Source organism: Centropristis striata, chromosome 14, assembly GCF_030273125.1.
Source record: "Centropristis striata isolate RG_2023a ecotype Rhode Island chromosome 14, C.striata_1.0, whole genome shotgun sequence".
In the NCBI taxonomy this organism is placed as follows: domain Eukaryota; kingdom Metazoa; phylum Chordata; class Actinopteri; order Perciformes; family Serranidae; genus Centropristis; species Centropristis striata.
In genome coordinates, this window is record NC_081530.1 from 35,620,462 (window position 1) to 35,640,292 (window position 19,831).

Consider the following 19,831-nt stretch of genomic DNA (forward strand, 5'->3'; position numbering starts at 1 on the left):
CTTATTTTGCTGCTGGAACACTAAAACTGTCCTCATGGAGGGACTAATACAGGAAAGAGTCATCTCTATAAACACTAAATCATTTAAATGTTAAGTGTGTGGAGAGGAGGAAGAGGAGAAAAAAGAGGAAGAGGAGAAGAGATGAGGAGACTCAAAAAGCTTTTTTATTTTAAACATTTTTATTTTTCAACACAATCAACACACATACACACACACAGATGTGAGGTTTGTTATTGTGCAGACAACAATAAAGTAATTAAATAAAACAGCCTGAGAGAACATAGATCTGCACAAAAATCATAATATTTAATCAGAATATTAGAGAACAGTAATTATTCTATTAATATACAGAAGCAGTCTCACCTTCTCACTCCCTGGTTGATTTACTTTCATTAAATCTTCTACATTCTAGATTCATATTCAAGAAAATCAAATCTCTGATGGAACACGTGTGGAATTATGTTATTAAAATAAGTGTTAAACAAACCAGAATATGTTCTATATTTCAGATTAATTTTTTGCTTTGGGAAAAAACATTTTTTCTTTCAGGACGAGTAACGTCATTCAAGACGTTTGAAGCTTGCTGGTTCGGGGAACGGTCCGACTCTTGGTCAGATTTACAGGTACACCTCAAAATATTGGAATATCATGAAAAAGTTAAATATTCTCATACATCATATAGATTCATGACTCGTATAGTAACGTAGCTGCTCTCCCTCCTGACTGCTCCACAGGTCCTGATTACTGATTTTTGGCCACGTGAATCTCTCGTCACAGACGCTGCAGCTGAACGGTTTCTCTCCCGTGTGCGTTCTCATGTGTAGCTGTAAATGTTCACATCGTGAGAAGCGTTTGTCGCACAGTGAGCAGCCGTAGGGTTTTTCTCCTGTGTGACATTTTAAAATGGTTCTGGAGTTTGGTCTTCTGCACAAACTTTTTACCACAAACTGAGCAGCTGAATGGTTTCTCTCTTGTTTTCATGTGCATCTTAAGATTTGAATTCTGGTTGAATCGTTTACCGCACTCAGAGCAGCGGAAGGATTTCCCATCAGCATTATATCCAATGTTCTTCAGAAAGCCTAAACCTGACTCAGGTTTTCTGGTCTCCCTCCAAAAGTAACTGAGAGCAGACCTTATATTTATATATTATATAGATTCATTGTGCGTAGAGTGAAATATTTCAAGCCTGTTTTTCTTTTAATTTTGATGATTCTGGCTTAGAGATAATGAAAACACAAAACTCAGAGTCTCAGAAAATTAGAATATTACATAAGATCGATTAAAAAAAAAGAAGGATATTTTAAACACAAATGTCAGGTTTCTGAAAAGTATGTTTATTTCTATACAATACTATTTTCTGTACCAATACTTGGTTGGGCTCCTTTTGCATGATTTACTGCATTAATACTTGGTGGCATGGAGGAGATCAGCCTGCTGTGGACTCCAATATTTAACTTTTTCCACAATATTCCAATATCCTATTCTAATTATGAGCTAAAAAGTCAAAATTATGAGATAAAAGTCAATAATGAGATAAAAATTCGAAATTATAAGATAAAAAGTCATAATATACGAGTTTCACTTTCTGAAATAGACAAAAAATTATATTGAACTTTTTCATGATATTCTAATTCTTTTTTAAGATGTATCTGTATATAAAGCCCAATGGATCCCCACAAAATCAAGTCCAAGCACAGTGGCAAAGATATTCTTAAATAAAAATGAATAAAGTCATCATCATCATCAGTATTCATCAGCTCAATCACTGTCTAATCTTTGGAAAACACTGCAACAGTTTTAACATAAACATCTCATGTCCTATTGGATTATTGAAATCATACTGACACGTTTTTTGACAATAGACTCTTAACATTACCCACACATTAATCAGAAACAGATTAAATGAATTAATGAACCACACAAAGTCAAATTATATTGGCCCATAACAAACAGTTAAAATGACAGTAAATGTTTTGACCAGCAGGGGGGTTTGTGAACCAATTGGATGGAAAGCAACAAGGCTTTATGAAGCTTCATCTGGCCATCACTGGAAAAAAATCTAAAGTATTAAGCATATTCTGTTTTTATTTTGTTTACTACATAATTTCACACGTGATCCGTCATAGATTTGATTATCTGTAGTATTAATATACAATGTTAAATAATAAAAATAAATAACAACCATTGAATGGGAAGGTCTATATCTACCTACCTACCTAAATACCCACCCACCCACCATCCATCCTACCATCCTACCATCCATCCATCCATCCGTCCTACCATCCATCCATCCATCCATCCATCCGTCCATTTTGAGGACATTTGTAGCAGCGACTGACTGTCTGACGCTACGGAACAAAGATTTTATCCACCCATCCTTCCAACCAATCAACCAACCATCCATCCATCCATCCATCCAACCAACCAACCAACCAACCATCCATCCATCCATCTGTCCATTTTAAGGACATTTGTAGCAGTGACTGACTGTCTGACGCTACGGGACAAAGATTTTGTCATTTGGGTTCTCCGTCCTCTCGTCTGTCTCTCGTCCTCGCTGTCGGACATGAGACACGAGGAGACGTTCGTAGTGCTGCTGAGGAATAATATATTCATGTTTACATTCAGTTAGTTTGACTGACAGGCAGACGATGGTGAAGCAGCTTTACAGAAGAACCATGTGCATGTTTTCCTGTTGCACTGCAGCCATGGGGACTTCATGGTGCATTCAGGTACAACTTCAAGTGTCACCTGGCACCTGAACCTTGTGTTCTCCTCTACATGAAGACATTTCACCACAGATTAGTGGAAACATTTACACACAATCCTCCAAAGCATCCAGACGAATCTCCAGATCCTCCTGGAAGAAGAACTCCAACGTTTTAAATAAGGGTTAACTGAGTTGATAATCACCTGCTGAGGGCTGAGTGAGGCTTCACCACTGATCAGAAAGATCAAAAACTGTCAAAAATGTGTCTCTAAATAAAAACTCTGAATTAGTTCAGTGGAGCTGCAGAGTCCCGACCACACACAGAATGAAAAAAAAAATTAAATAAAACTCTTCACACCACAATCAGGTTAATATATCTTTCACTAAAAAACTATTAATGATGCAGAGAGATCAATTTCCTCATATATCTCGAATCAAATTGTATTCACGATTTCACCCAGATTAATTGCAATTACATTTTACTTTTTGCAAATCATGAAGCCCGACTGTGCATTATTCATCATCCTGCAGATCAGCTGCTAACCAGCTAACTAACCAGCTAACTAACCTGCTACCTGACATGCTACATGCTACCTGATAAAACCTCAACACAAACTCAAGCAGAGTGGCAGAAATATTTTTCCTGTCCTCATTCAAACACTTCAGGATCAACACCATGACGACGTCACCAATACTGTCCAATGAACGGGTTACATGTCAGACCATGTGACTGTAGACCGTCTGGGTCAGAGGTCCTGTGAGGTCCTGGTCCTCCACAGTCCTCTCCACCAGCTTCTGTTTTCATGCGTTTGATGAGTCTGTGATGAAGCTGTGAGGACTGAGGTTTCTCTACATCTTCTCCACTCTTCACAGGGACAGGAGTGAATGTGAACTTGGTGATATCAGCCTCCTCCAGCCCCTGAAGCTGCTCTCCTTCCTGACTGGTCCACAGGTCCTGAAGCTGCGACGACTCGCCGCCGCACTTGTGGTTTTTGTACTGATTGAGCCACGTGAATCTCTCGTCACAGACGCTGCAGCTGAACGGTTTCTCTCCCGTGTGCGTTCTCATGTGTAGCTGTAAATGTTCACATCGTGAGAAGCGTTTGTCGCACAGTGAGCAGCCGTAGGGTTTTTCTCCTGTGTGACATTTGAAATGGTTCTGCAGATGGGCCTTCTGCGCAAACTTTTTACCACAAACTGAGCAGCTGAACGGTTTCTCTCCTGTGTGCGTTCTCATGTGCGTCTTAAGATTTGAATTCTGGTTGAATCGTTTGCCGCACTCAGAGCAGCGGAAGGATTTCCCATCAGCATTATATCCAATGTTCTTCAGAAAGTCTAAACCTGACTGAGGTTCTCTGGTCTCCCTCCAAAAGTAACTGAGAGCAGACCTCAACTCAGAGGAGTCTCCAGGCTTCTCACCACCGACGGGATGATAGTAGCCATTTGGATCATCGGTCCTGAGTGGTTCTGGTCCTCCACAGTTCTCTCCAGCAGCTTCTGTTTCCATCTGTTCAGTCTGTGTTTGATGAAGCTGTGAGGACTGAGGTTTCTCTTCATCTTCTTCACTCTTCACAGGGACAGGAGTGAATGTGAACTTGGTGATATCAGCCTCCTCCAGCCCCTGAAGCTGCTCTCCCTGCTGACTGGTCCAAGGTTCCTCCTGTTCCTCTTTAATGTGTGGGGGCTCTGGCTCCTCCTGGTCCTGGTCCTCTTTAATGTGTGGGGGCTCTGGCTCCTCCTGGTCCTGGTCCTCTTTAATGTGTGCAGGCTCTGGCTGTAGCACAGTTTGGACCGCCATGTGTTGGCTCAGAGTTCCTCCTTTTATGAACTCTTCCTCTGCTGCATGATCCCTTCTGTGGACCTTCAGGAGCTGAGTGGAGTCACTCTCCTGTTCCTCTTTAATGTGTAGGGGCTCCTGGTCCTCCTGGTCCTGGTCTAGACCGGAGTCCTGCTGCTCAGGGGGGACCTCTTCTTTGGTCACAGGCAGCTGCTGAACGTCTGCAGGACAGAAAACAGTAAACAATACGATGTAGTTTATATCTTGATAAATAATTGAGAATGTAAGATTTAGAAACTGATGAACAACTGAAACAAAACAAACTGATTCTGCAGCGGACACAAAGATTAAAGTTGAGGACCGTGGACTCACTGACAGTCCCCTCTGGGAACATTTTAGACTCGTTTCTCTAGTCCGCAACTCACATGTCTCTCAGATCAAACAGATTAAATGTGTCTGTCCTCACTGAGACAGAGACAGCTCACTGCTTTAAATATGTCAAGTTTATTTTTGTGCCGTTTAGTGAAGCGTTTTTCTGCACATTGAGCTATTTAAACACACACATATCTGCTGGATGTGTTTAATTTAACAGCTGATAAGCGCTCCCGGTCTGTTTGTTTTTTAGATTCCTCTCACTGCTACAGTCAGAAAGAAAATCACCAACACACACACAATGTGTGTTTGGACCTCTGACGACCCGGACAGGTTGATAGTATTTGGTTCGGCCAAACGGTCTGAACACACTGTTGCATTATGCCGTTCGTTAGCCGCGAGCTAACGTTAGCTAACAATTAAAGTTGTGTTAATCACAAAAAGCTATTAATACTTCCTGTCACTAAACACATGCAGCTTTCAAAATAAGAGGACAGTGTGGTAAATCCACCACAGAATTTACCCGACTGTTAAAATAAGATACCTTAAATAAAATATACAAGAACCTTTATTCTCCTTTACAATATTTCATTAAAATGTGCAATGATAAGATCAGTGTATATGATGGAATGGTGGCATTAGAATGTGTGAGGCACCAAATTTGAGCTTTTATGAAAAATAAATTCTCCAGATTGGGACATGCCCCCGGACCCCCCGAGCCAGCTATTTATCAACACTGTCTGGCTGCTCCATGTCCTAGTTGAAAGCATGTTGACTGTGAAAAATGTTATGGTGTTTACTCACATTTAGCTCTCAAAGTGGATGGGACTGACGCATTGTACTTAAAAATGTACAAAATTTTCTCCTGGTGGGGCCCCCTGACCCCCTAGATGGTTATTTTTTAAATTATTATTTATTATTTTATTTGCTAATACTCAAGAATCAAGAGCATTATTATTATTTATTTATTATAAATACAGACTATAAAATCATATTTTCTATATATTTTCGTAGTATTTTGTAATATCGTCAAGTATGTCGTTACTGCAAAAATACCCTGAAATATTGTGATAATCTTTTAGGGCCCTATCGCCCAGCCCTAACGGCAACACAACGCCAAATAACTTTATATTATAAATAATGTAAATATACTTTCAGTAGATTGAAATGAAATTTCAAATGAAAAATGAAATTTTTTAGGTGCACCAGCACAAAATTAAGGTGCACCCAAATTTTTCATTGCCTCGCCTCGCCTTTAACGCCATAAGGTCACCTTTTTATCGCTCTCCATAACTTTCATATAGTGTGAATGATTTTGCTTGTTTTTATTTCATTGAACTGCTCTCACTAAAAGCAAAATTATATATATGTCATAAATTCAATCACTTTTTTCTGTTCCGTTTATCAGTGTTTGAATAACCAGAATGAGCAACAGTTCAACTAACCTGCTCTGTGTAACTGAAGTAAAGTAACTAACCTGCTCTGTGTAACTGAAGTAAAGTAGCTAACCTGCTCTGTGTAACTGAAGTAAAGTAACTAACCTGCTCTGTGTAACCAAAGTAAAGTAACTAACCTGCTCTGTGTAACTGAAGTAAAGTAACTAACCTGCTCTGTGTAACTGAAGTAAAGTAACTAACCTGCTCTGTGTAACTGAAGTAAAGTAACTAACCTGCTCTGTGTAACTGAAGTAAAGTAACTAACCTGCTCTGTGTAACTGAAGTAAAGTAACTAACCTGCTCTGTGTAAGTGAATCTGAGGGTTGAAAACAGCGTCCAGTAGTTTCTGCTGTCGCTCGTTCTTCTCTTTTGAACGACAAAGTTGCTCCTCGTACTCTGCTATCGTTCTTTCAAACAGCCCAAATATCTCTTCAGCAGCCGCAGTCAGTCGCTGCTCCACCAGCGCTCTCACCGTTTGGACTTTAGACATTTTTCACACAGTGACACCAACTTTTTCTCCACACAAACTCCGTCAGAAACACAGTTTGCTCTCCATCAAACAGTCACTCTGACTAGCGCCGCGGTGCTAACCAGCTAGCATGCTAAGCTAACTGTTTATATTTGTAGTCCGGCGGATAAAGATGTAAATATTTATATAAATATTGAGTCAGCGGGAAATGTTCCGTGTTGGTCCTTTCAGAAAGATTCATCCGGACTCTTGGCGGCTCTGAATGATCCGGTTTAAACCCTTTTAAAGAAACAAAGAGAAGCTGATGCTCCTTCTCGACGCCATTTTCTCGCTGCGGGAGAGAATTCAGCTTCCGGTGTTTTCCGGAAGTGACGTGTAGAGCGTCATCAATGACGGACACAAAACAGTGTAACACCTCCAGTCTTTTCTTTATCAATTCTCTTGACGGCAAAATAAAAACAGGTTGAAATAAAAAAAATATTAAGTATAAGAAAATACAGGTGTTACAGCAGCACAAGTACAGAGTAAAAAAACATTAAGATAACAATATAATAAAATAAAAAACTAAAGATAATATAAAAAATAAAATAAAAGAAAGATAAATTAAAGATAAAAACAGATTAAATATTAAATAAAATAATTAAAGATAAAATAAAAAAGGAAAATGAAAATAAAATAAAGATAAATTGAAAATAACAACACAATAAAGATTGAATTAAATAATTAATGTTAAAATAACAAAAAAGATTAAAAATTAAAGATCAATTAAAAATTACAATAAAGATAAAAGAAAATAAGAAAACTAAATAAAAATAAGATAAAATAAAGATACAAACGAATTAAAGATGAAATGAAATAATTAAAGATATAGCAAAATATATCTATAGTAAAATTAAGATAAAAATAAAAAATAAAGATAAAACAAAATAAATAAGAATAATTTAAAGATAAAATAAAGATGAAATAAAATAATGAAAGATAAAATAAAAATGAATTATCGCTATATTAAAGATGACATAAAAATAACATTAAATAAAAATTAGAACTATTAAACATAAACAATCAATAAATCAGAAGTCTTCAATAAAAGAACAAATAAATCAGATAAATAGAAAAAGCTTATACAAATAAAAATAAATACGAGAAACATTAAAACAAAAAATTTGTAAGATTTAAAGTTTCTGCAAAATCACAAATAAAAACAGAGAAAGATGGAGAATACATCTGATATTAACTCATGTTGTTTTTTCACCATTAATAAACTGAACTTTTTTTTAATCGATAACAGAGCAAACAGATGTTTAACAGCTGTTTCTGTTTCTTTCTGTTCTTTATTTCTGAGTAAAACAAGATAAATCCGCAGTGGAAATTTAGTCGTTAGAGCAGCTCAAAAATACAAACAGAAAGATATAAAAACAAAATAAATAATAAAAATAAGACATTTACTAACAGTTTATACAGAAATACTGACAGGGCTGCTGTTTGGCATTTATTAATAATATTCATATTTGAGAAAAATGTTAAATAGGTTGTTTGTAGAAAAACAAACAATGAAAAAAACGTTCATCAGATCTGCCGAAAGTAACGGAGAACATTTACCGAAGTACTTTACTGTAATTTGTACTTCTACTGCACTACATTCAGCTGACAGCTAATGATAAAATGACAATAAATAATAATAATAATAATAATAAGAGAGCCCTGTCCAAACTGTAGCTCCTATCATTGGTCCGACTTCACTTTGAGCATCCTGAGTTCTACCTGAACGTCTACATATGTGTTTTGTGAAGAAAAATGAAGAAATTGTTTTTTTTAGAGCGATCAGAAGAAATTGGTAGCTCTGATTTTCTCCAGAAATGTTCCCTCCTTTTTCCCATGGTGGTCTATGCGGCTGTGGGTGGTGTTGGTAGATCATCTCTACACCCAAACTAGAACTATGACAGCTTTACCACACCAATGTGAGGGAGAAGACAAATTTTCTAAGTTTCTATGTATAAATTATTCCTGTAGAGTGGTATCCGCGGCCTTGAGCGTAGTTTCCAAATGTATTTTTTGACAATTTTTTCTCTCCCTCTGCACTCTAGTGATGATGTCATCCACTCTATCTCTCCATTAGGTAAGATTGGGGGGATTTTTTGGCGTGTTTTTGACGAATAATTTGAAAACCGTTTGCCAAATCATAGCACACTTGTCTCTCCACACATGGCTCTCTCAAGCTCGCTCAATAATAAAACAATGATCAGATCTGGTTGAACGAGATTAACCGATTTCAAACATTCTGAAGAGATTTCTCACTGAGTGAAACTGGAATGACGTGTTTTCAGTTGTTGTCGACTGAAACTGTAAAGGATGATGAAGTAATAACAGCAGCAATCCAAACAATATCTGTTTATTGATTTTTCTTCAATAATAACTTGTGTTATGCAAGACAACACACATAATAAACACATGGTTAAAACAGTAAACTCTGAGCTGCTGAGGTTTGTAATGATAATAAAAAATAATACTATTATAGTTGCTTGTGTAGCACTTATCAGAACAACTTCTGAATCAATTTAATGTGGATGAGTGTTCTTGTCCGGTCCTGGTTCTGGTTCTGGTTCTGGTCCTGAGCTGCCGGATGGAGGCTCCACCTCTCTGCTGTCTTCAGAGCGACTCTGATGGAGCCGTGACGACTGAACGCCGACACATTTGTGTCTCTTGAGGTTGTACGGCCAGCTGAAGGTTTTGTGGCAGACGGAGCAGCTGAGCGGTTTCTCTCGGCTGTGGACTCTCATGTGCTGGGTCACGTTTCCTGCTATCTTGAAGCCTTTCCCGCACACGGAGCAGCTGTACGGTTTCTCTCCCGTGTGACTCCTCATGTGGATCTTCATCTGGCTGCTGTGGATGAAACCTTTCCCGCACACAGTGCAGCTGAACGGTGTCTCTCCTCCGTGCGCCGACATGTGCTGCGTCAGCTGGATCTTTTGTCGGAACCTCTGCCCGCAGGCCGAGCACTCGAAGGGTTTCTCTCCGGTGTGGATGCTCATGTGGCTGTGCAGGCAGCCGCTCTGCGTGAAGGATTTGTGGCAGACGGAGCAGCTGTACGGTCTCTCTCCTGTGTGAGTTCTCATGTGGGACTTGAGGTGTGTGTTACAGGTGAACTTCCTCCCACACTCGGAGCAGCTGTACGGCTTCAGACCGTGAGTGATGGGAAGATTTTTACTCTTCAGAGAGTTCGAACTTGTTTGAGGTTCTCTGGTGTCCTGCCAGTCCCAGCTGTCGTCTGTCTCTGGTCCAGAAGAGTCTCCAGTCTGCTCCTCTGGATCAGAGTTCCTGTCTGGTTCTGGTCCTCCACAGTCCTTTCCATCAGCTTCTGTTTCCATCTGTTCAGTTTGTGTTTGATGAAGCTGTGAGGACTGAGGTTTCTCTTCATCTTCTTCACTCTTCACAGGGACAGGAGTGAATGTGAGTCCCTGAAGTTGATCTCCCTGCTGACTGCTCCAAGGTTCCTCCTGCTCCTCTTTAATGTGGATGAGAGTTCCTGTCCGGTCCAGGTCCTGGTCCTGGTCCTGGTCCTCTTTAATGTGTGGGGGCTCTGGCTGCTCCAGGTCATGGTCCTGTTCTTGGTTCAGGTCCTGGCTGCACCTCCACTCCTGCTGCTGTTCTTCACCAACAATCACTTTCTGGATGTCTGAAGGTAAATCTGAAACACAGACGTTGTTCATTGATGAATATTTGAATAACTTATGTTGAATTCCAACACTGACTAACACATTTAATAATCTACTGAAAAGCACATCTGATGGTCTTTAATGACTGTGAACTAAACGTTTTTCGATGTTTAGACAGAAAAAGCACTTTGCACTTAATTACAGCAAAAAAAAGAAGTTTAAATCTTGTGTTTTGTAGTTCTCTAATTACTTGTCTTTTTTTGGTCATTCTGTTTCTTTTTTAACTAACTTAGTTTTTTCTGTCATTTTGTGTCTTTTTTGGTAATTTTGTGTCTTTTTAAAGTAATATAGTGTTTTGTCAATAATTTTGTGTCTTTTTTGTGTTTTTTAGTGTGTCTGAAAGGACATTTACATCACGTAAATTATCATGTCAACTGCCAGAATAATACATTTGTTAACAAATTAGTGTAGAGCTAAACTAAACATTAAAGAAATCAAATGTTTGCCATCCAAATTTTTGTAGTTACAGCACATTTTGTCACCCTTCTCGAAAACTTCAGATCTCAGCTGACCCCAGTCACTACCGGTGTTCCTCAGGGCTCTGTCTTGGGCCCCCTCCTCTTCATTATCTACCTCCTCCCTCTACGCTGATGACACACAGCTCTATCTCTCCTCCAAGCCCGACTCACCCCTCTCTGACTGTCTCTCTGAAGTTTAATCCTGGTTCACTCACAGCTTTCTCCAACTCAATAGCAGTAAAACTAAAAACCTGTTCTGGCCAAATCTGATCCCCTCACGATAAAAATCGACAACTCTGTAGTTTCACATCAACAATATCACTTGATAAGCATATTTCCACCTGCGCAACATCAACCGTCTCCGTCTCTTACACCTCACAGTACCGCCATTCGTTAACCCTTTGGAGGCTATTTTGATGGTTTTTGACTTTTTTTCATTCTGCCTGTACAAACGACTTAAAAAAATGTTTTTCATTCCATGCTGGTATAATTTTTTTTTCAGCACAACCTCACCTGATTATTATTTTGTCACTTTGACTTACTGGATCAACATTTGGAACACAAAAACACACCAAAAACCACACACAAAAAACATAAAACACAAAAAATGACAAAAAACACATAAAAACAAAAAAAACATAAAACAAAAAAAAAAAGACCAAAAATGTACATAAAACACAAAAAATACACAAAAACACAAAACATTACAAAAACACAAAAAAATTGCAAAAAACTGAAAAAATGGCAAAAAACTGAAAAAATTGAAAAACACACAAAAACACACGTAAAAACAAAAAACACAAAAAATTACAAAAATGACAAAAAACATACAGAAAAAACACAAAAATGACAAAAAACACAGAAAAAATGACAAAAAACAGAAAAAATACACAAAAAACACGTAAAAACACACATTAAATCACAAAATAAATCACAAAAACACATAAAAAACACAAAATAAACAGTAAACACAAAAGATTGCATTAAAAATGGTGAATGCACACTGCAAAATTCAATAAAATCTCTGCAAAAACTTCAGTAATATGTTACACTTGGTCGAGGTGGTTTTTAAATTTGCTGAAAGAGTTGACGTGCTAAATGGGAGATGGAAAGTTGTGGAAAAGCCAAAACTTTAGAGTGAAGCTGCCAGCAGGGAACATGCTGCTTCGTTTCTACGTCGCTATCTCTCAAACTTCTCCATAAACTCCGACTGCTCCAGAATTCAGCACCAGAACCTCCATGAATCACATCTATGTCCTCCAACAACTGCAACAAAATTCTTCTTCTTTCCGGGTTCACAAAGTATTCTAAAGACTAAAAAGCTTCTTTAGTGCCACTTTTTTTCTTAACTTTGCTCTTAAGACAAAATTTAAGAAGATTTGGTATTCATAAAGAAATTCTGATCTTTTCTTTAGTTTTTTTCTTCATTTTCTTCTTCTGTTTTTTCCTGAGATAGAACTTGGGAACTATTGAGATTCTTGAAAACAAAGTTCTCAGATTTGTTGACAACTTTAACCCTCCGGAGTCCACAAAAGCACCGGAGCATTATTTCTTCATGATAAAGAAAAACTAAAGTATAAAATATAATATAAAAACGAAGCGGTGTCGGTGTTGAAACTACATGCCAGTTTTTGTTTGATGACAATAAGTAAAATATAGAACTAGACTTTATCCTGATTTTACCTCTTACATGTTATATTTGTGACCTGAGTTCACATTTGAAACATTAATAAATTCTAAATCGAGCATGATTATGTTTTGAGTAGAAGTACAAAAATTTTTTTTTTATTTATCCGATTTTACGTTTTTTTGTGTTTCTTTTGGGTTCAAAATGTTGTTCCAGTAATTTTAAGTAAAAACATGAAAATGAAGCAGTTACGTTTAGTTTAAAGGCTGCAGTTTCCCTACGACAATGCTACAAAACCACTTCTCTACATTTACATTTAGCCAGTGGCGGGCGGTGCATTTCACACTTAGGCCTTCAGTGATGTCCAACTTAGTCAATAAATACCTTTCATTATGCAGCATTTATAACACCAGGACTGGAGAGTAGTTAGAAACACACTGAAGCACTACTAGGCATTGCATCACCTCAGTTGTTTACAAAATGGGCTATTATCCGGCGCATTTTAAAAGTCAACAATACCTAACCCTAACCCTATTAAAACATATCTGATATGCTACTGTCAAAACTTAAAAATAAAAGGGTCTTTAAAATTATCTTTCCAAAAAGTTTTATTAAATGAGTCCACAAAGAATATGCAAGCTTTAACAAGATTGTACAATACATTGCAAAATTGCAGTTTAATATCAGAAAGACACTAACAAGACGGCCATTCTTTGGCGACAGCGACACAATAAACAAGTCTCTGTGTGAAAAAACGTTTTCATGTCAAAACGTGACGAATCACGACTTTCTGTGACTTGTTGCTTTGAGTACAACCACACAGCCAGATTATTTACATACCGTTAACAGTCCCGGGTGTGACTCTGTTGATCCTCATGGCCCTGCCGTGGCTCAAACCAGTAAGTATCCATATTATTATATATATATATATTATATCCAATCACAGGACGCGTAAATGTCTTGTTCAACGTGAGGCCAGCTAGAGCATAGACATATATACATACATATACATATATATATATATATATATATATATATGTATATATATATATATGTATGTATATATGTCTATGAGCTAGAGGGCCTTACTGACACAACTCGTGATCTGATTGGCTATCGCAACTATCTATCAACTGTATTTGCCCGTTCACTTACAGTGCACAGACGCCCGCATTGTTGATTCTGAAGGCCCGGGCAGATTTCATACAGCCTGGCAACATAAGATAGCTGAATTCTGATTGGATAAAAACTCTAACCTAAAAACAACAGCACTGGAAGGAGCATTAATATGACATGAGGAGAATATGAATACTTTTAGATATTTAGGGAAAGTAAATAAAAAATTAAATTAACCTTTATGATGATTATGATCATGATTTCTGGTTATGTTAGGCCAGCAGAGAAGGCCCACCACTGCATTTAGTGGTTTTAGCAGACGCTTTTATCCAAAGAGAGTTAGAGGGAAAAAAGGGGAAGAATCAAGGTTTAGTGTGATAAGAGCTTCTGGACTTTAGACGGTTAAAGTTGTGAAGAAACATGAGAATAAATCAAGAATCTCACTTGTTCTCAAGTTCTATCTGAGGAAAAGAAGAAAACAACTAAAGAAAAGACAAGAATTTCTTCATGAATTCAACACATTCTTAATTTTGTCTTACAAGCAAAGTTAAAAATAAAAAAAGTGGCACTTAAGAGGCTTTTTTTTCATAAGAATGTTTTGTGAATCTGGCTCCTGAAGTTAAAAATCAGGAAAAAACAGTCCTGAGAAGTTAAATCCTGGTTCACTCACAACTTTCTCCAACTCAATAGAAAAAAACTACACCTTTTGTTTTAATTTACTTGGTAATATTAATATCATTTTTATATAATATATATAGTTCAAGAGTTTTATTGTCATTATACAAGATAACAACATTTTCACGGCTTAAAGACATACAATAAGTGAAAAAGGAACACGTTAGAATAAAACAAAGAATAAAAAACATAAAATAGATATGACTGCACGTGATTTTTGCTTTATTTTTTATTATTTTTTCTATTTCATAGCTACTTGTTTTTAATCCAACTTGTTAAACTTAATATATGTAGAAGCCTTGTTGGCTTTCTTTCGCTACCTTGCACCTTCGCTTTGTTGTTATTTCTTTATCGTTTTCTTTTTGTCTTATTATTATGCAAAATAAAAAAACTTCAAACTAGCAACTTCGTTGCTTTAGCTTCAGTCAGTTTGAATGTTGTTATTATCACCATCATCAACACCAAGATTTATTACATGCAGAGGTCAATTTATTGATCAATTTAACCCATTGACGCCGGGAAAGCATTACCGCATTTCTACCATTAAGGCCTGGAAAGAGGATATGTCATTTTGTAGTATTTGTATTTTTTTCCACCTATTTTCGGTCTCTTGGCCAATGAAATGCATCAGAATACATGTGGGAGTGTCGCAATGCATCATGGGACTTTTCCAGAACTTTAAATCATGGAGGAAGACGACTATAGCGGAGGAGCTCAGCAGGAAGTGACGGAAGAGATCTGATGAAAACAGCACCGATGATTTTATTGCTGATCTGGACTTTGAACCCTCGGAACCAATCGACCGGCATTTATGGATGAGGAATATGTTTTTAGACGACATATTTTCACCGAAGAACAGACAGATTTGTGGCCATCTGGAGATAATAATAATATTATTAATAATATATTAATATTCATAATAATATTAGGCTAATTGATTGTGATGATGATATAAGAAATCATGACTGTTTATGTCTTATATTACTTTATGCCTCGTTGAGTACCCTGAAAAGTGCAATATATAAAATGTATTATTATTATTTATTATTATTATTATTATTTTTTTTTTATTAGAGTAGGCTAATGAGAACTATGTCTTGTTCTTCCAGTGGTCATATCATGTTAGCATCTTGCTAATGGGCATGTATTAGTATTATGCATAGGATTTTTATTCAGTCAAATGTAACATTTGCTGAGTTTGTTGATTTTTTAAAAAACTTTATTGAAGGTTTGGACAAATAAACTCAACTTCGTATGAAAGCCACGGGTATAAGCTCTCAAATACTTTTTGAATTTCAGTTTTATCTGCTACAGAGGCTGAAAAATCTATTATTTAGTAGGTGTTGAATTTCCAGAAAAACTTCAGGTTTTAGGGGGTCATTTGAAAATCGCCCAGAGGTTTTACAGGCGCTTTAGGCCTTAATGGGTTAAGGACCAAATTATGGAATAAAAACATTTTCCCACCTGGCAAAGAACTCCGTCTCTATAAAATGTTTCTAAAGACGTCTAAAAGCCATTTAACTGCTGTTTTAACATTCTGATTCACACACAAACACACTTTTATATCATGTTCATTTCTGTTTTTGTTATTGTCATTATAACGTGTTGATGTTATAAATCTGTTTTTTCTATTATCAGTTTATTACTTTCTAATAACTATGATATTTTAGGTGGAGGCTTTGAATAAATAATCCCATCTGGGTTTCTGCTTCTTCCTGAACTTTACATTATATGATATCTTTGTCATTTTATGTTATTATAACTGTGCAAATAAATCTAAAACCATCTGCTTGTTATTTCTCATATTAAAATCTAGTGTTGTTATGGATATCCCTGTGGGGCGTTTGAGGTGTTTTATGTCTCACCTTGATGAGTCCAACAGTCTGACTCCTCCTCTTTAACAACCACTTCCTGTTTGACCTGCAGGTCCCAGCTGGGAGTCACCTCCATCCTGCTGCAGCTCTGACACAAAACAACAACAACAACAGCAGAAGAAGAAGAAGAAGAACCTTTAACAGGATACTGTTCAGGATTCTGCCATCACAGAGTTTCCATCAGGAACCTGAACGCACCGCGAGAATTTTAAATCAGCAAATAAAAACAGAAAGAAACAGAAAGTTATGAGATTCTGACAGATTGTTTTCTCCTGACATGAAGATTATCTTCATATTACACACACACACACACACACACACACACATATATAAATGTGTGTGTGTATGCATTTTTAATGGCTGGTACAACTAAAGGTACATTTGTTTGGACAAAGAGTTTAATTTAAGAGCTGATATCTATATATATATATATATATTTAAATATGTATATCGGGGCACACATCACACATTTGATTTATCAGCTCAGATCTGCGTCTGTTTCTGTTTTACGTCTGGTTGATTAATGAATCTTTCTGTTTGTCACAATTAAACTTCAGCTGCTGAAACTTGAGTGTTTGATGTTCATGAGGCTCATTTATTATTTTTTCATGAACAATCTGATCAGATATTAAAACAGGAAACTGTGACTGATTCATGTTTCTCCTTCAGTTAACGAGGAAAAGAGAATTATTAATGTTTATAGATGTTTTATGATTATTATCGTTTTGTATCAGAACATGTAGAAAGAAACAAGAAATAATCAAACTGAACAATTCTATTTACATCAAAACGAAATGAATTTAAATCAGATAGTAATGATTATTATTATTATTATTATTATTATTGTTGTTGTTGTTGTTGTTGTTGTTGTTATTATTTTACTTTACCAGCAGAAACTGTTCATCTCTCAGAGTAATCTATTACTGAAACATCCGGGAACATTTCATCAAACTAAACGGAACTAAAACTGAATTAAAACTTATTTAAACTAAAGTGAAAGAACATGTTAGCAGGAGCTAGCTGCTAGCGGCTAACGCTAGCTTAGCAACATTAGCTTCAGTAAACACGTTTCCGGCGGCAGAAAGTAAAACAAACCTGCTCTTTGTAGTTTAGTTTCAGCTTTTCAAACCACATCCAGCAGTTTGTGATGTTCTCTTCCTTTATAAAGAAACACTGGAGGCTTTTACTGCTCCGGCCGAGAAACACGGATCACATACTAAACATTAGTTCCGGGGGCGGAAGGAATACGGGGCGGACCGGCCACTTCCTTCCGGGGCACTGTCGGAAAAAATACTACAAAATAAAAGTAAATCGATTAAACAAATTCAATAAATAAATAATAATAATAATATCAACACTACTACTGCTACAAATAATAATAACGGCCGAAAAACTACTACAAAATAAAAGCAAATCAATGAAACAAATTAAATAAATAAATAATTATTAAAATAATAATAATAATAATATAACAAAATAACCAATAGACCAATATATACCAATATTAATAATAATAATAATAATAATAATAATAATAATAAGGGCCGAAATACGACAAAAAAATGAAACAAATGAAATTAATAAATAAATTACTATTATTATTATTATTATTATTATTTTTATTATTATTTTATTAATAATAATAATAATAAAAACGGCTGAAAAAATACTACAAAATAAAAGTAAATGAATGAAATAAATAAATCATTATTATCATGAATAATAATAATCTTTAATTTATCCAATTAGCAGGCTGTGTTAATATTAACAATGATAATAGTAATAATAATAATAATAATGGCTGGCTGGAAATAGACTGACGGAGATAAAAATCATTGTTGACTCTTTTCTTTTTTAAATAACACCTTATAGTTATTTTAATGACTATAAATATGTTTATATATTTCTGTTATTGCGAACATTTGGTTCTTGCACCTAATTGAAATTTTTTGTTTATATTTTGTTTAATTTACACTCTTTATATTCTAACTAAACTATAAGTAACTTATTAATAATAACAACCGGACGGAGAAAAATAAAAGTGTTATTTATTTTTTAATGACAGTTATATTTATGACACAATTCATCTGCTTATATTACAATTATATTTAAAGCACATCAACTCATTTTATAGACAAATTAAACACAAACTTCCTGTGTGGAAAAGAAGCTTTTTTTTTTTTTTTTTTTTTTACATTTCTTTTAAAGCTAAGGATTTAAATTACTGAAGAAATTTTTTTGGCTTTTAAAATAAATAATTTCATAATATTTATTCTGCTATAATAAAATATATTAACATTATAAAATATTAGTTACAGCGCAGATTAATCATGCTGCACCAAATGCAATTTTTTAAAATGTAATTTAAAGTAGAAAATGTACAAAAATATAATATGATTCGAGGCGAGTGACGTCATTGATGACGTTCGAAGCCTCGTGGTTGAGGAAATGGTTCGACTTGTGCACCCCTGCCTCCTCAGTCCCATCCGAACGAGTTTTTTCGAAAGCTGGAGAGGTTGTCTCCAAAAAAGAAACCGACTGAGTCCAAGCACAGTGGAGAAATTGTTGTTTTTAAACTGCAATCAATAAAGTCACAAGCACAAATGATGTCCCATCTCTGCCCCGTGCTTTGAAAACACTGGAACATTTTTAACAAACACCTCATGTCCTATTGGATTTATTTTATCATTGACTGAAATGATGCTGGTAAAGTAAATAATAATGATTACTATATATTATTATTAATAATTACTAATACACTGCTATTAGCATTACCCACATATTAATCAAAACAACAGATAAATAAATGAACCACACAAAATCAAATTAAGGTGTTTTTATTTCTGTTGGCAGTGATTATTCCCATGCACCAAGAGGCCTCACAAACAGCTCAAAGGTCAATGACGATGTGGACCAGCAGGGGGTTTGTGAGCACATGAAGCCTCAAGATATGAACCTTTTCTCGAACCAGTTGGCTGGAAAGGTTCAAGGCTTCATGAGGCTTCATCTACCCATCACTAGAAAGAAGCATAAATAAAACAATAAATAATAAACAAACAATATGAAACAGAAAAAATATAAAATATTTACAATTTAAACAAGAAGAAATAGAACATAAAAATATATTTAAAAATTTAAAAAGCAACATCAGACAGAACTACAACATGAATAATTCAATTATTTTATTAACTATAAGAATAAAATATCAAACATGAAGCTTCTTGTGGTTCATATCATCATTTTTTATTCATTTCTTTATTTAAATATTAAACATTTGAGTTCATAATGACTTCAGGGTCACAAATAAAATGTTATGAAAATGAGTCTGAATGTTATAAAAAAAAGATATTTAATATTAATGAAAATAAATAAATAGTTAATTATACGGACACTGAGTCCAAATCCAAAACCAAACTTTTTTAATGTTCTTCAATGTAAAAATTCAGTTTATGGATTAAAAATCTGAATCTACAGAAATGATCTGATGGATGCTGAAGGTATAAAAATACTAAATACTTGTTTTTCTTTTGATTTATTGACGTTTTATTGTGTTTTATTGTCCAACACTAACTGGATCCACCAACACTAATGGGATCCACCAACA

At 35.6% G+C, this 19,831-nt stretch overlaps 2 protein-coding genes across 3 annotated transcripts; both read right to left on the minus strand.

Annotated features, from left to right (window-relative positions):
* Window positions 1-160: 160 nt before the first annotated feature.
* Window positions 161-7,451, minus strand: LOC131984832 (zinc finger protein 184-like). The gene is made up of 2 exons (XM_059349813.1): window positions 6,593-7,451; window positions 161-4,708 (listed from the first exon to the last, which is right to left on the minus strand). Exons 1-2 carry the CDS (start codon window positions 6,783-6,785, stop codon window positions 3,396-3,398), a joined length of 1,506 nt encoding a protein of 501 aa, XP_059205796.1. The 5' UTR covers window positions 6,786-7,451; the 3' UTR covers window positions 161-3,395.
* Window positions 7,452-8,016: 565 nt separating this feature from the next.
* Window positions 8,017-17,510, minus strand: LOC131984854 (zinc finger protein 32-like). 2 transcript variants are annotated; one of them, XM_059349841.1, is made up of 3 exons: window positions 17,323-17,510; window positions 16,219-16,315; window positions 8,017-10,449 (listed from the first exon to the last, which is right to left on the minus strand). In XM_059349841.1, the coding sequence occupies exons 1-3, from the start codon at window positions 17,359-17,361 to the stop codon at window positions 9,320-9,322; spliced, it is 1,266 nt and encodes a 421-aa protein (XP_059205824.1). In that variant the 5' UTR covers window positions 17,362-17,510; the 3' UTR covers window positions 8,017-9,319. The 2 variants fall into 2 exon arrangements, with proteins under 2 accessions (XP_059205824.1, XP_059205825.1); XM_059349842.1 differs by having other exon boundaries at window positions 8,018-10,449; window positions 16,219-16,304; window positions 17,323-17,403.
* Window positions 17,511-19,831: the final 2,321 nt, after the last annotated feature.

Coding starts and splice junctions, on each gene's coding strand:
- LOC131984854 (XM_059349841.1), bottom strand. CDS start 17,361: ATGTGGTTTGAAAAGCTGAAACTAAACTACAAAGAGCAG. Junction 16,316..17,322: donor AACTAAACTACAAAGAGCAG/GTTTGTTTTACT, acceptor GTTTTGTGTCAG/AGCTGCAGCAGGATGGAGGT. Junction 10,450..16,218: donor AGACTGTTGGACTCATCAAG/GTGAGACATAAA, acceptor TCTGTGTTTCAG/ATTTACCTTCAGACATCCAG.
- LOC131984832 (XM_059349813.1), bottom strand. CDS start 6,785: ATGTCTAAAGTCCAAACGGTGAGAGCGCTGGTGGAGCAGCGACTGACT. Junction 4,709..6,592: donor GATTCACTTACACAGAGCAG/GTTAGTTACTTT, acceptor TCTGTCCTGCAG/ACGTTCAGCAGCTGCCTGTG.